The sequence below is a fragment of the Carica papaya genome, chromosome 6 (genome assembly GCF_054855325.1).
Source record: "Carica papaya isolate Zhongbai chromosome 6, ASM5485532v1, whole genome shotgun sequence".
NCBI lineage: Eukaryota > Viridiplantae > Streptophyta > Magnoliopsida > Brassicales > Caricaceae > Carica > Carica papaya.
Genome location: NC_142314.1, coordinates 6,762,454 through 6,777,080, shown reverse-complemented (window position 1 = coordinate 6,777,080; position 14,627 = coordinate 6,762,454). Strand labels below are relative to the sequence as shown.

Here is a 14,627-nt window from a genome sequence, read left to right as displayed (position 1 = left end):
AAAAATGTATCATAAATATGATAATTATTACTAAATAAAAATTTATTGCATTGTTTAATTGAGTGGCTGAAATATTATTTTTATTTTTCAAACGGGAGAAGTTGTAATCATAATTCTGATTTGGGATAATGAACTAAAATTACAAATTGGGTTACAATTACGAATATATTATTTTTACTTATTTTAATTTATTAATTATTATTTTTATTTGTTCTAATTATTTTATTACTTGTAAAATTTTAAGCATAACAAATTTTAAGTATTCGTTAAATTGATTGGGGGTTCCTTAATTTTTGAAATCAATTTAACTTAGGTTATGTTTGAGATATTTATCTTCAGAGTTATAATGAATTATGATAGGTAAATTAAAGAATTATAAACTATATTTTATTTAAGCATCTAAAGAGTTCTATTGATATTTTTCAAGTTAAATTCTTTAAATGTTTAAATATACGTACAATGTAATAGTTATTTTTAATAATTAAAAATATTTTGATATTATTTAAAAAATTATTACTCTAATTTAGTTAATCAAATAAAATTAGAGTCCGACTCGAAGTAAATATGAAATTGATATGTTTGTTATTACGTTATTTTGATTAATAAAAATATTAATTTATATTTACTTTATACTCGAAACTTATATAAAATTTTTATCTACCACTTATCAACGGGTAAAATTTTTAACTCATTACTAGCTCTATTTATCTATTATTTGAATTTTAAAAATTCTTATGATATAATTTAAAATAATTATAAAAATATAGCAATAAACATTAATAACAAAAAATGATAAATTTAAATAAAACTAAGAATGTATCAATTTTATATAGTTGGGTAAGGCATTAGTGAATGTACATATTATCTAATTTATAAAATTTTAGTTACATATATCTCATAACCTATTAATTATATATTTTTACCTACATCATTTTAAAATAGGTAGGAACACACCACTAAATAACTTTCGCATGTACACATCCTTAATTTCAATCACAAAGACATTGTATGAATAATATATACTAATACCTTGTTAGATATATATATATATATATGCTAAATAAATTATATAGGAATATTTAATTAATTAAATATTTAAGAGGAAAAAATTCTCAAAAACTTTTTTAAAAAATCAAATAAAAAAGTTTCAATCACACTGGTCAGCAAATCACCTTCCTCCACGTGCCCTGTTATCCCGCCACTCCACTGCTGGTTGCTAAATGCATTTCCCTCCCTTTCTCTCTCTATTTCCAGCTTGAACATTTCCTCTCTGTCTTCTGACTCGCCGGGCGGCTGATCCAGCTCTCTTTCTATCTCCTACGGGTAAAGTATGTTCCAATTCAGATCGTCCTCTATCTTCTCGGTTTCTATTCCACTTTCTGTCTGTTTCTTTGGAAAATTTTGGATTCTCAACTCAAACGCCGATGTCCTTCTTGCATTTTCCTATCGGCGTTTGAGTTGTTCAGTCTGGTACATGAAGTTGATTTGAGGATGATATTTTTGTTCTAGGTCAAGGAATGATGGAAAAACTTTATGTTGTTGGAACAATCAGCGGAGTCAGCGAGCTAAGTTTCTTGCACACTTTTTTCTATTTTCCCTTTTTTTAATTCAATTCATTATGCTGGATATATATGGATTTTTTGGAAGTTAATATCGTACTTCCATGTGCTTGGATGATAAATTTTTACCAGACATATATGCATGATCTTTGTATACTGGATACTGTACATGCTACTAGTCCAGTCTCCGATTTTGAATTTTCTTGCTCATAATTATATTATTTTATATTTTTCAGCAGGAAAAAAAATGTAGTGCGTTCTAGGCATCATTCTTAAGTTAAAGCTGATATTGGACAGAAGTGTCTCTTTATGTTTATATATATTCAAGCAAAATTTAGTTTCGTCTGTTTTTTTTTCTTGAAATAATTTTGGGGAATGGGAGGGAGAAGAAGAAATCTCTGAGGAAATTAAAACCCGTAAATTAAATGAAATAGATAGGAAGATTAACGATTAAAAAATTGTAAAATAAAATACAACTTCCGAATCGGAAAAGGAAAAAAATCGAAACAATTTCTCCTATACATAGTGTTACATTTACTGCCCCTGGACGCAATTAACAACCTCTCCGCCTATCTTTCTCTCTGGTTTTTCTCTCTGTCTATATCTCCCTCTCACTCTGGTCTTCTTCCTCAATCTAGGCTCTCTGTTTCCTTCTTTCTCTCTTTATTTTCCATTCTTTATTCTTCCAAGAAACATGGAGTTGGGGACACTGAATGTTGACATCACTAAGTTCCTGCCAATAACTGATGATCGTGAGTGCTTGACAGTCAGACTTCGAGTAACCCACATTTATGAGGGGGTATTACGCCATCTTGAAGGTAGGGAAACCGTCTTGAATCGACTAGAATTATTTCCACCTTCCCGTACAGTCTTCTACCTCCCAATAGACCAGCTCTCACAATCCACAGACCACCGCGACTTTCTCAACCGACTCACTAGTTTCTGTCTCGGTAGTGGTCTCGGTAGTGGGTTAGCTGAGGAAATGGCTACCGAATTGCTCGTTCGTTTCGAAGGGATATCCGTTGCCGGCTCCTCCAACCACTTCTCGTTTGACGTGATGACTGTCTGGACTAGTGTTATTTTTGAGGAAGTGCTCGCTTATGATAGGAGCGATCTAGGCCAGGCCGAGTTTGATTTTGGGGGTGGCAACCGGGATAGTTCTGCAAATAATGGGGTATCGACCTTCCTGCTTGAAAAGCTGAGAGCAGAGCGGAGGGTTGATCGTACCGACACTTGTGACGCTATTGAAGGCACCTGTGCTATATGTCTTGAAGATTTCTTGTCGGCCAAGGAGCTGATTGACATGCCGTGTCGCCGCATCTTTCACGAGTCATGCATCTTTTGCTGGTTGCGGACGAAAAAGTCCTGCCCCTTTTGCCGTCAAAGGGTTGATCTATGAGTGTTCATTCATTTGTAGAAATTTTGCTACGAGTTAGTAAATTGTCAGATCATATTATACTTGATCTGAAAGATTAGGTTCTTTTTTCGGTGTTAGTAACTTCTCTATAGGGTGTAAACTTGAACTGTACTGGGTAAAGAATTTTTCAAAGAATTCTTGTTTGTACAGAGTTTGTATCCTAAATACCGTACACCACAAAGGAGAAGATTTGTTCTTTGTTGGAATGACTTCTGTTTTTTGTATCAGAAATTAATATACACAATTCATTCTTTTTTATAGTTTCAGTACTATATTGCATCGATTTCTTTACTTTTCTGTAATTTTTGTAATTAATAAACTGATTACTTATTACATTTTTTATTTATAGTGGTAATTAAATATTATTTAACAGATTTGATATTTATTTGGTATTATTTGAGGAAAACAAAAAATCTTTAAGTAGCAAGTTGCAACTAGTAATGAGATATAAACACCAATCTTCCAGCATTATGAATATCGTGAACTCAAACTTTGGCCTTTAAAGCAACTCTTCTCTATGCACCAATTAACACAAGTTATTAGTGCAACAAATTATAATGACCGCTAATATTTAAAATCTCATTGATAATATTTAAAAGAATCTTAATGTTATCAGTATTAATATTAATATATGTGTATTTTTAACGACACTCACACGCACTTTTTCTTTCTCTGTGTATAAAGTCACCAATAGTTTTTTTATTGTCATCTTATAAGTTATTAGTAACACCCACTTAGATACTTATAAGCATGTGATAAAAATAATAGATAGTTAATAATACGTTTTCTAGTGATACTATTTCTGAGAATATTATGTTTTAAATTGGATTTGAATGAGATTTGTGATTTATGATTATAGTTACTCTATGATGCTTTTATAATTTTTGTTATATTATCTCAAAAGGTATTTTTCATAAATGAAAAAAATCATTCAGACATAGCTGCGAAAGTTCACATTGAAATCAAATCTTGATGTAAGTCGAACCATGCATTTTTCAATTATTTTTATATGTTATATTCTGTTAATTATATTGAGATGATTAGAGAATTACAATTGAAAAAATAAAAAAAAAGTTAGGAATATAAATGACTTCAAAAAGTTAGAATAGAGTTGATAGAAATTTAAAGATGGTCGAAAAAAGTGGAAGTACATCGATTGTTGCATTTTTACGGCGACATAAGGCAGAGGTGACACATATAAGGGAAGCTACATAAGCAGAGAATTTGACATCTTATATTTAGGTAAAATTATTTTTGTAAATTTTGAGTAGGAGACTAAAAATAAGCTGGACTTGTGAAACAAAATTAAATTTACATATGAATATTTGTTTGCCTGGTGATAATATGTCCTTACAACACTTAACCATACATTTAGATCATATCAGTTTTAAAGAACAAAGAGTTAGGAATAAAAACTTTCTTACTTCTTGTTGTAGTATTTATGTGAAATTTGTTTATATTAATGCTGAAAATTGTTTTTATATTGCTGCTTGGAAAAGTGAAAATAAAGAGGATATTAAATATAAGTAGTATGTTTTGCTTTATATCTTTTAATTGATGAAGAGATAGAAAACTGAGAAAAATTTACTCAGCTTATATTAACTGTTAAAATTCTTGAAATCATTGTTATGGGTAGATAGCATGCTTAATTGATGTGAAGTAAATATGAAATCTTATTTATTGAGATTGCATGCCTATCTTGTCATTGCATAATATAACCAAATTCTTATATATCACACATATTTGTAGCTAATTTTGTGTCTTGTCATGAACTCCGTAGAAAAAGCTATTAAGAAAGAAATAAAAGTTTATTGCATAAGAAAGAATTTTGAGGAAAGTAGCTCTAATATAAATCAAAACTTTGTTATGCGACGAATATGATTTTTCAACAGAAAAAAAAATCCGAAAAATGTGTTTTTGCCCTCTCTTATTTGGCATTGATTTATAAAATTTAGAAACAAACTCATTGTTCATTTTTTTTTATATGGTCTAGTAATGGCGTAATTGTGTTTATCTTGCTGCGTTTCAGAAGTTTCGAGAATTACAAAAGAAGCTTGAAGTTCATAATTGATTATATGTTGAGATGTTGTGCTTTGATTTTCTGTATGAAGATCTATACGTTCTACAGCTAAAACAAGATACTGGGTCTTCTTGATTAGTTTGAACTCTCATGGCATATGAATAAGAAATCCATTGTTTTGAGTATAAGTTAGCTACTGAAGCATTTCCCTCATGCTTGGATGGCTGGTGAGTTATTCTTGATGGTTAGCTTTTCTGAGTTCAAAAAGCAGCTCGAGGACTTTCATGTTTCTTAGTTTCCCACCATAGATTGACCAATTTACTAGCTAAGAGTAATATACAATTCTTTTTCTCTTAGGTATTTATTTATTTTGTTTTTTCGTTGGGACTCGGGTGTGAGTGTTTGGCATTAGGATAAAAGTCTTTGGTCTTAATAGAAGTATTAAGATTTATTTCATTTAAAAAATAACAAAGTTAATACAAATTTATATGAAGTTAAAACAATATTATATATGTAACAAGATATTGTATTTAGTTTATAAAAAGATATTGGTTTATATTTATAAAAAAATAAAAAGAAAAAACTAGTACAAGTTTATAGGAAGTTAAAACGGTAATGTATAACAAGATATTGTGTTTAGTATATAGGTTTATATTTATAAAAAATGGAAAGAAAATAGTTAGTAAAGTAATTAGTATATATATATATATGTGGAAGTTATTGGGTATTTTAATTTATTGGTGTAGATTATATGAAATATAACCACAAGTAAAATTTTTTAATTTCACACCTATAAGTTAGTCAATAACTCTCCCATATACACATCTTTAATTTCAATAATTTACTTATTATCTTTATTATAATCAATTCCTAATTAAAATTTTATTAATTCTATAGGAATATTTATTTGTTAAATATATAAGAGAAAAAAAATAAAAAAAAAGTTTCAATCACACTGGTCAGCCAACCACCTTCCTCCACGTGCACCGTTCTCCCCCAATCCACTGCTGGTTGCTAAATGCATTTCCCTCCCTTTCTCTCTCTATTACCAGCTTCAACATTTCCTCAGTCTTTTAACTCGCCAGGCGACTGGTCTAGTTCTCCTTCTATCTCCTACAGGTAAAGTATGTTTTCCAACCTCAGATCTGCCTCTATCTTTTTCGTTTCGATTCCACTTTCTGTCTGTTTCCTTCGAAATTTTGGATTCTCAACTCAAACGCTGATATCCTTCTTGCATTCTCCTATCGGTGTTTGAGTTGTTCAGTGTGGTATATGATGTTGATCTGGGGATGATTTTTTCGTTCTAGTACAAGGCATGAGGGAAAAGCTTTATATTGGTCCTGGTTCTGGGGGATTCGATTCGGCAAGAGGAAATTGCCGTCCTCGTACGTTTCTCTTCAGCGAGGTCAGTGAGCTAAGTTTCTTGTACTCTTTTTTCTATTTCCCCCTTTTTATTCAATTCACTACGCTGGATATATATAATTTATGGAAGTTAATATCGTAATTCCGTTTACTTAGATGATAAATTTTTACGAGATATATATTCATGATCTTTATATACTGGATATTGTAAAAGCTACTAGTTCAGTCTTTTTCTTTCTTATAATTATAATATTTAACAAAAAAGAAGTAGTGCGTTCTAGGCATCATTCTTAAGTTAATGCTGATATTGGACACTAGTGTTTCTTTATGTTTATATATATTCAAGCAAAACCTAGTTACGTCTGTTCTTCTTAAAATAATTTGGGGGAAGGAGAGGGAGAAGAAGAAAGGTCGGAGGAGATCAGGGCGTTCAATTTTCAGTGAAAATGTTAAGTTAGAAAATAAAATCATAAAGAAAAGAAACATGGAAATCTAAGGGCAGAAATTAAAAGCCGTAAATTAAATAAAATAAATTAGAAGATTAATTAATTACAGAATTGAAAGATAGTAACTTACGACGCAATTCTCCCAACGGTCGGTTTTTCCGCTCTCTGCGTAACCCACCCTTATAAAAGGAAACCAGAGAGATCAAGATTGGATCTTCCCTAAATTTTTTAAATTTGGATTTGTAATTACAATTCCTTATCGAAAAAGGAAAAAAGGTTGTTGTAGTTGCATTTACTACACCTGAACGCCATAAACAATCTCTCCGACTATTTTTCTCTCTGGTTTTTCTCTCAGCCTATATGTCCTCTCTGTGGTCTTCTTCCTCTATCTAGGCTTTTTGTTTCCTTCTTTCTCTCTCTGTTTCCGTTCTTTTTTATTTCGAGAAACATGGAGTTCAGGACACTGAATGTAGACAGAATTAGGTTGCCGCCAATACCTGTTTGGTCTTGAGCACTTGACTGTCAGACTTTGAGTAACCCACATTTCTGAGAGGGTATTCCGTGATATTGATGGTAGGGAAACGGTCTTGAATTGACAAGAAATCTTTCCACCTTCCCATACAGTCTTCTACCTCTCGATAGGCCTGATCTTGCAATCCACAGCCCACCACCACATTCTCAACCAACTCACTAGTTTCGGTCTTGGTAGTGAGTTAGCTGAGCAAATGGCTACCGAAATGCTCTTTCGTTTACAAGGGATATCTGTTGCCGGCTCCTCCAACCAGTTCTCGTTTGACGCAGTGACTGTCTGAACCGATGTTATTTTTGAGGGAAGAAGTCACGGGACAGAAAATCCATAATTTTGAAGAAGTGCTCACTTATGATAGGAGCGATCTAGGCCTGTCCGAGTTTGATTTTGGTGGTGGCAACTGAGATAGTTCTGCAAATAATGGGGTATTGCCCTCCCTGCTTGAAAAACTGAGAGCAGAACAGAGGGTTGATTGTACCGACACTTGTGACGCTATTGAAGGCACCTATGCCATATCTCTCGAAGATTTCTTGTCGGCCAAGGAGCTGATTGACATGCCGTATCGCCACATCTTTCATGAGTTATGCATCTTTAACTGGTTGAAAACGCAAAACTCCTGCCCAATCTGTTGTCAAAGGGTTGGTCTCTGAGTTTTTCTTCGTTTGCAGAAATTCTGTTACAAGTTAGTAGATTGTTAGGAGTTTTGTGTTGGATTATAGTATACATGATTTGAAAGATTAGGTTCTTTCTTCGTTGTGTGGGTCAGTAACTTCTCAATATTTGTTGTAAACTTAAACTGTACTGAGTACCTGAGAGATTTTCAAAGATGGATTCCAAATACCATACACCACAAAGGAGAAGATTTGTCTTTTGCTGGAATGACTTCAGCTTTTTGAATAAAAAATTAATACGTGCAATTAGCTCTTTTTTAGTTTCAGTACAATATTACATCGGCTTCTTTACTTTCCTGTGATTTTTGCAATTAGTAAACTGATTACTTTTTATATTTTACATTTATGGTTGTAATTAAATATTATTTAATGTATTTGGCATTTGCTTGGTGTTGTTTGAGGGAAAAAGAAAATCTTTAAGTAGCAAGCTGCAACTAGTAATGAGATGTAAGTATCAATCTTCGAGCATTATGAATATCTTGAACTCAAACTTTAGCCTTTAAAGCAACTCTTCTCCATGCACCAATTAGCACAAGCTATTAATACAACAAACTATAATGACTGCTAATATTTAAAAACTCATTGCTAATATTTAAAAGAACTTTAATATTATTGGTATTAATATTACCTTAATATTACCGTAAGTTTGTACAATGTTATTGTAAAGCCACAAGTTTGTGTGATGAACTACTGTTACTATTCACGCCTTGTCGATTTGAAGGCGTAAACCTTCATCATTGATTGAGTATGTCCCTTGCAACCTCATGATGTTCATTGTTCTCTCTATCTATACCTATATATGCATATATCTGGTTGTGTGTTTCGTTCAAATTCAACATTTTAGAAATTTGTATACTGTGATATCCAAGAATTTTTGGACATTTTGGAAGTGCTAAATTCATGGTTTATTTATAAAATTGCTCGTAAGTTTATTATTGGCAAGCTTTATTATTATTTTTTTGTATCTTGATAAATTTCCATCTTTCAAACCTTTTGCAAACCTATATTTTCTGGAGATATGTTCCTTTTCTCTTATGATTGAATAGGGTACCGATGCTTATCCCACCTTACTGGTGTGGTGTGACCTGCTCTTATATGATTCCGGGGGACTGGTATTTCTTTCCTTTTGGATGGTGACCTGTAAGTACATTGTGAAAGAAAATGGTTCAATACATGCACTAAGTTTTTGCTCTTTCCACATTTTTTTTTAATGGAAAAAGGGATATTATTAAGATAAGGAAGAAACAATAGGAAGAGAACATCAGGTAAGTTATCCAGCTGAAACAAAAGGAAATCGAAACAAAAAGTGAAAAAAGAGAAAGCACCAAAGAGAAAACAAATCACGTGATTATAGTATCCCAGCTCCTATAAAGGACAGGGAGGATGTTAGAGTATTTCCCATGAGCCTTGGCCCAAAGGGAAGGCAGAAAGGTCATCTTCTTCCTAGTGAGGTTGTCTTGCACAAAAAATTGTCAAATATCTATGGATTTCTTTCTATCCAAATAGTCCAAAGACCAGCAAACAATGCCCGTTGCCACAGTGGTGTGGCCTTTACCTTAACCCGAAGCAACTGATATTAGTGTTGATGAAACAATCTAAAGAAGTAACCAATATTGGGCTAAAAGTGTCAGAAAGTTTGACCCATAATTTTCACACCATTTCACAATTTAGAAAGAGATTAGAATGTGTTTTCCCCCGTCATGGTACATAAAACACATGTTAGGAGACAAAGCTCAGTTAAGCCTGCAAATTTGTACCAAATCATTGATGTTAAGCTGGTTCAGAATTGCAGTCCGCATGAAAACTTTCACTTGGAAGGAACCTAGACTTGTCAGAATCCCTTGGTAAAGGTACTTCGCAAATAATCACGGTTCTTTTTATACAATCGGCAAATGATTTCAGGTATATGTATCCAATGAGTTAAGGGTCCATATTCTACAATCAGGCTGTTGTGAAGGTTGAAACTGTTGTAATAAGCTTAACATGGTAAGGAGTTCAATGGTTTCTTTATCGTTCGGGCTACTTTAAAAGTGAAAGTTCCAAGTCAGAGAACTTTTTTGAAAGACGAAAGAATTGGTCAATCGGGATATTGCGACGGGAAAGATATGTGAAAAAGATGTGGAAATTGGATATTCTAGATTCGTTGCCCCTCCAAAGGTCCTCCCGAAAAAGGACATTGGAACTGTTCCCCATTTTATATGTGGTCAGAGGCTTATAGATGTTAAGCAAATTTGGGATGACTTTCCTTGAACTTTTATGATTGGTAGATCTTGTTTTCACAGCATCCTAACCAGTCCATTAACTACAATGAATGATGTTGATTACTTTATGCCACAAAGAATTAGGTTCCTGCAAAAAACACTATAACTACTTAACCAATAATGACAAGTTCCTATATTTAGAATTCCCTATGTCCAATCCTCCAAAAGAACTAGTTTTTTGTTGGTCGAACCTAGGACTCCTTGGTGATGCTATGGAACTTCAAGATTAATTCCGAGCACCAGCAAAATGGTGTACGTCCTTATGTGGCACATGACCTAAGTCAAGGTAACCCATGGTTATCGTGGGGCATAAATACCGATTAGATACAGAGTGCACATACGCACAGAATATCATTGAATAATTAGTTTTTATGGAGGCATTTATATGGTACACACATATATTAGCCTTTAGAAAAGGATTTTGCAGGGTTGATGGTACTATCAAAAAAAAAAATATTAGCCTTTAGAAAGTTCTACTTACAATAATTTCCAGGTTAGTGGAAGTACTGAAGCAGTTGATCTCTGCAATGAGAAAGTTGCTGAAGTAACATGTGCAATGATAAAATATAGTTCTCAAATTGGGCTATAACAAGGAAAACTTGTATAGAGTGACAGAAAAAATTTATAGCTTAAGGGTATGGCTGGGTCTTTTTTGTTTGGAAAAAAGAGTATTATAAAGAAGATATCAAGGGGTTCTTCCATGTACAAAGGCAATGTGAATTGTCTAAATTAAAATTCAGAAGGTCTACTAGGCCTAGGAAGCCCTCATCTCCGGAGAGGTAGTGACCAGACACCTAAAAGAATAAATTTCTCAGTAAAAAATCTGGAACTTCTTTGGAAGGAGGAACCTCTCTGCTTCAAAGGCTTTCATGTTTCTACTCTGCAAAGAATCAAGAAAATAGAAAGTTGATTAAGAGCCAAAATCTTCCTCTGCTGTTCGGAGACAGCTTTGGCTTACCAAGCCCAAATCTTTATCTGAAAGGAGGCAAACAACACCCTGAACAACCCCAAAAACTTGATTGCTACTTCCCACAGCCTTCTTGACCAAGCATGCCAAGGTTGAGGTGGCAGGGAGACTCTGCTGCGTATTTGCAGCACTAGCATGCATAGGCCAAAAAGATCCACTTTTATATTGTTATCAATGGTTCGAATATGCTGCCATGTGGCTTTCCACTCAAAACAGCCACTTCAGAAGGTGTGTGAGTCTCTAGGATAGCTTTCCAAAGGATGTTATCGACGCTGACAGCCCTGAACTTCTTCATGCTCCTTGTACCAGCTTCCGACCTCATAGACTCCTTTCTTGGACATTTTCCAAACAGCTTGTCTATGATGTCAGGCCTGATGGCAACCCATGAAGAGAAGTAAAAAGCCAGCATTATTGCCTCATATCCATCTCTCAACTGTTGATGCTGCAACCGAATGTACGTACCAAAAGATTAAACAAAAATTGGTACCAGATGCTCAAAGCTTCATTGCCACACATTTATCCTGCCAGAATTTCTAGGTCTTGAGAGAGGTAGGGAGGAAAGGTCTAGACCTACTGTTTGTATTCTAGAGATGAATCATGCTTGAGATCAATGTTAATGGGGCTTTCTTTAAGCTTGTTCTGGTTCCAAATGATTAAGCGATGTTTATGTGTCAGTGTGATGTAGATTTTAAATCTGTTGTCACATATTTTAATCTGGCTAATATATATATATATATGTCTGCAGCACCAGCATCCGTCACAGCAGCACAATCACCGGCAAGAACCACATCCCCCCCATCATCAGCAGCAACAACAAGAATCACATCCCCTCCATCATCATCAGCAGCAACAACAGCTTCCGTTTCAGCAACAGCAACAACAGTATACTCCATGGTATCCCCAGGAACAGCAAAATCAACAGCGAAAACATCAATCGCGGCAGCTTAAGCAAATGCCATCACAACAGGTGAGAAGTAGCCCTAGAAGTGAGGACGAAAAAGAGGGGATTGAGGAAGAGAGGCCTAATTTGAATAATGCTACCCAGCCCGTTTGGCAAACTCAGTCAGCTGAGCCAACTCGTCAAACCCGGGCAACTCCGCCAACTCGTGAAACACAGCCTGCACCGGGAACTCCTGGAAAACGGCCTGCTGCACCTACTCAAGAAACAAAATGTCCCGGGCCAACTCTGGATACATGGCCTTCTGGCTCAACCCCTGAAACCCGGGCTGGTGCGCCAACTCCTGAAACACGGCCTGCCGTGCCAACTCAAACGAGCCAGGATCAGTTGTTGAGTGGATCGAGGGTAGCAGGTTTTTGGACTGCTTGTCCATATTGTTTCACGCTGTATGAATACCCGAAGATGTACGAGGAATGCACGCTTCGGTGTCAGAATTGCAAGAGAGCATTCCATGCGGCGGTGATAGCGCCTCCACCGTTGGCAGGCAATGATACTTACTTTTGCTGTTGGGGATTTTTCCCTTTGGGGTTTAACAGTAAATCTGCCAGTGGGTTGCCTTCTAATTGGTCACCGATAACGCCGATGTTTCCTTGTCCTGGACAAAATGTTTGGCAGGGTCAAAACCAGAATAACGGGAGAGCGAATTCTGGCATTGTACTGGAAAAACCGGCTCCTCCGAGAGATTACTATGATGATGATGATGTGTGTGTAGGTATTTCAGACCCCAGTGAAGATGACAAAGACGATGATGAATGGGAGGACGAAAAGAGGAAGAAGAAGGCCAAACACAGTAAAGCAAGAGCATCAACTGTAAAAAATGCCAAGAAACTGCAAGTGGAGAGAGCTAGGAGAGTGAATCAAATTGTGGATACCATTGAGAAGGCAGGTGGTGCATCTAAGGTGCAAGATGGTACAGTGGCGAGTACATCGAGTGGAGCAGCGAGGGTGGCAGGAAATAGCGGGAGGAAGCAAATGAGAGTTGGAGTCAAGGACTTAGGTAAGTTGGATTTGAATGTGGAGTTCAGTAATGAGGTGGAAGAGCCAGCAGCGCCTGGAATGAGTGAAGGGCATGGGGCAGGGAATGGTGAGGAAGATAATATTGAAGGGATTGGATTTTTCGAGGGTCTTGATGAGTTTTTAAGTAGTTTGCCCATACTTTCAGGCGATGCAGATGACAAGGTTAAGGCTACTTAGTAATGTAAGGTTTGGTTACCCTGTAGTTGCTCTGGTAGTTATAGTTGTTTTGTATGCTAGTTGTATTCAACTGATAAGAGGTCTTTGGCATTTTTTTCCATGATTTCCATGTTGAAATCTGGTGTAGGTTTTGCACCAATCTCTCTGCGCCAATCAAAATGGCTGAATTTTCTGCCTGAAATTTGCTCTTGAAGAGTGGTTAGATGCTCACCTTGTAGTCACTGAATTTTGTAATTGGTTGCTTCTGAAAAGGCAGTTTGTTTGGACTTTTTAATCCCACGTTTAAATTGGAATGATTTTCATCAGGGTATTTCCTTATGGTCTGACTAATTTGAATTTTATTAATTGTTTCGTGTGCGAAAGGACAGGAGAAACAGATATTAACTGGATGAAACTAGAACTGTCTTAGATGGTTCTGTTAATTGAGTGAATACTTACATTCTCTCTGATGGCTTTTAACTTTTGAAATGCACTTGCGTTTCGACTTGATATTTGTCTGCAACAATCCAATATCAAATGTTCCTGTTGATGGAAAATGCATGAAAGGATAATAATCAGTTAGAATCTACTGTTTAATTTTGCATTTACTCAGAAAATTTCCCATTTTGATGTCACTGCATAAACTTATACTATGCTGTCTTTCGAGTATGCCAATGTTACCAGAAATTGTTGATTGCTGGATGCATTTACCCAGAAAATTTCTTATGGGACAAAGTGTCTAGACACAGTTCTTCTCACCACAAATAGTTAAGTCCCATTTTGATGTTACTGCACATAGACTTGATCTTTGCTGTCTTTCAAGTATGCCAGAAATTGTTGATTACATGATGCATTCAGTAGCTTTGTTGATTTATTATACCCAACGTGTTATATCCTTGTCGGTTTTTTTAGGCTATTCAATGCATTCATTTCTGTTACGGCATTCCTATAGGTTGAATTGTTTGTTGTATCTCCTAAAATGCTTTTCATTATATCATGGTGCATTCCTCTTTGTTAATGCGCTTGAAATTTGTTAAATATATAATGAATTTTCTATTAACTAATATATATATATATATAATCTGTTTTTTCAGCTAATATGGAAATAACGTGGTTTTAATTAATTTAGTTTAATCTGAATTTACAAATTTTTTATTACATGAATGGGTGGGCTTTATCAGAGCTTGCTCAGTTGTGGACGACATACGAACCTAGACGTGCAAATGCACCACATGGTTGTGCGTACTATTAAAGACTTGCGTGC

At 34.9% G+C, this 14,627-nt stretch overlaps 2 protein-coding genes and 1 long non-coding RNA gene across 4 annotated transcripts; 2 read left to right on the top strand and 1 right to left on the bottom strand.

Moving 5' to 3' along the window:
- The first annotated feature begins 1,171 nt into the window (after nucleotides 1–1,171).
- Nucleotides 1,172–3,236, top strand: LOC110816185 (uncharacterized). 2 transcript variants are annotated; one of them, XM_022044252.2, is made up of 2 exons: nucleotides 1,172–1,328; nucleotides 1,510–3,236. In XM_022044252.2, the coding sequence occupies exon 2, from the start codon at nucleotides 2,254–2,256 to the stop codon at nucleotides 2,956–2,958; it is 705 nt and encodes a 234-aa protein (XP_021899944.2). In that variant the 5' UTR covers nucleotides 1,172–1,328; nucleotides 1,510–2,253; the 3' UTR covers nucleotides 2,959–3,236. The 2 variants fall into 2 exon arrangements, with proteins under 2 accessions (XP_021899944.2, XP_088062380.1); XM_088206254.1 differs by having other exon boundaries at nucleotides 1,218–1,323.
- A 2,775-nt stretch (nucleotides 3,237–6,011) lies between these two features.
- Nucleotides 6,012–13,658, top strand: EIP9 (Chaperone DnaJ-domain superfamily protein). Its single transcript, XM_022044175.2, has 3 exons — nucleotides 6,012–6,115; nucleotides 6,304–6,401; nucleotides 11,978–13,658. The coding sequence occupies exons 2-3, from the start codon at nucleotides 6,312–6,314 to the stop codon at nucleotides 13,382–13,384; spliced, it is 1,497 nt and encodes a 498-aa protein (XP_021899867.1). The 5' UTR covers nucleotides 6,012–6,115; nucleotides 6,304–6,311; the 3' UTR covers nucleotides 13,385–13,658.
- On the bottom strand, nucleotides 8,909–11,782 carry LOC148253259 (uncharacterized). The gene is made up of 2 exons (XR_015821297.1): nucleotides 10,747–11,782; nucleotides 8,909–9,142 (listed from the first exon to the last, which is right to left on the bottom strand). It is a non-coding gene; the product is annotated as an uncharacterized LOC148253259 (long non-coding RNA).
- Nucleotides 13,659–14,627: the final 969 nt, after the last annotated feature.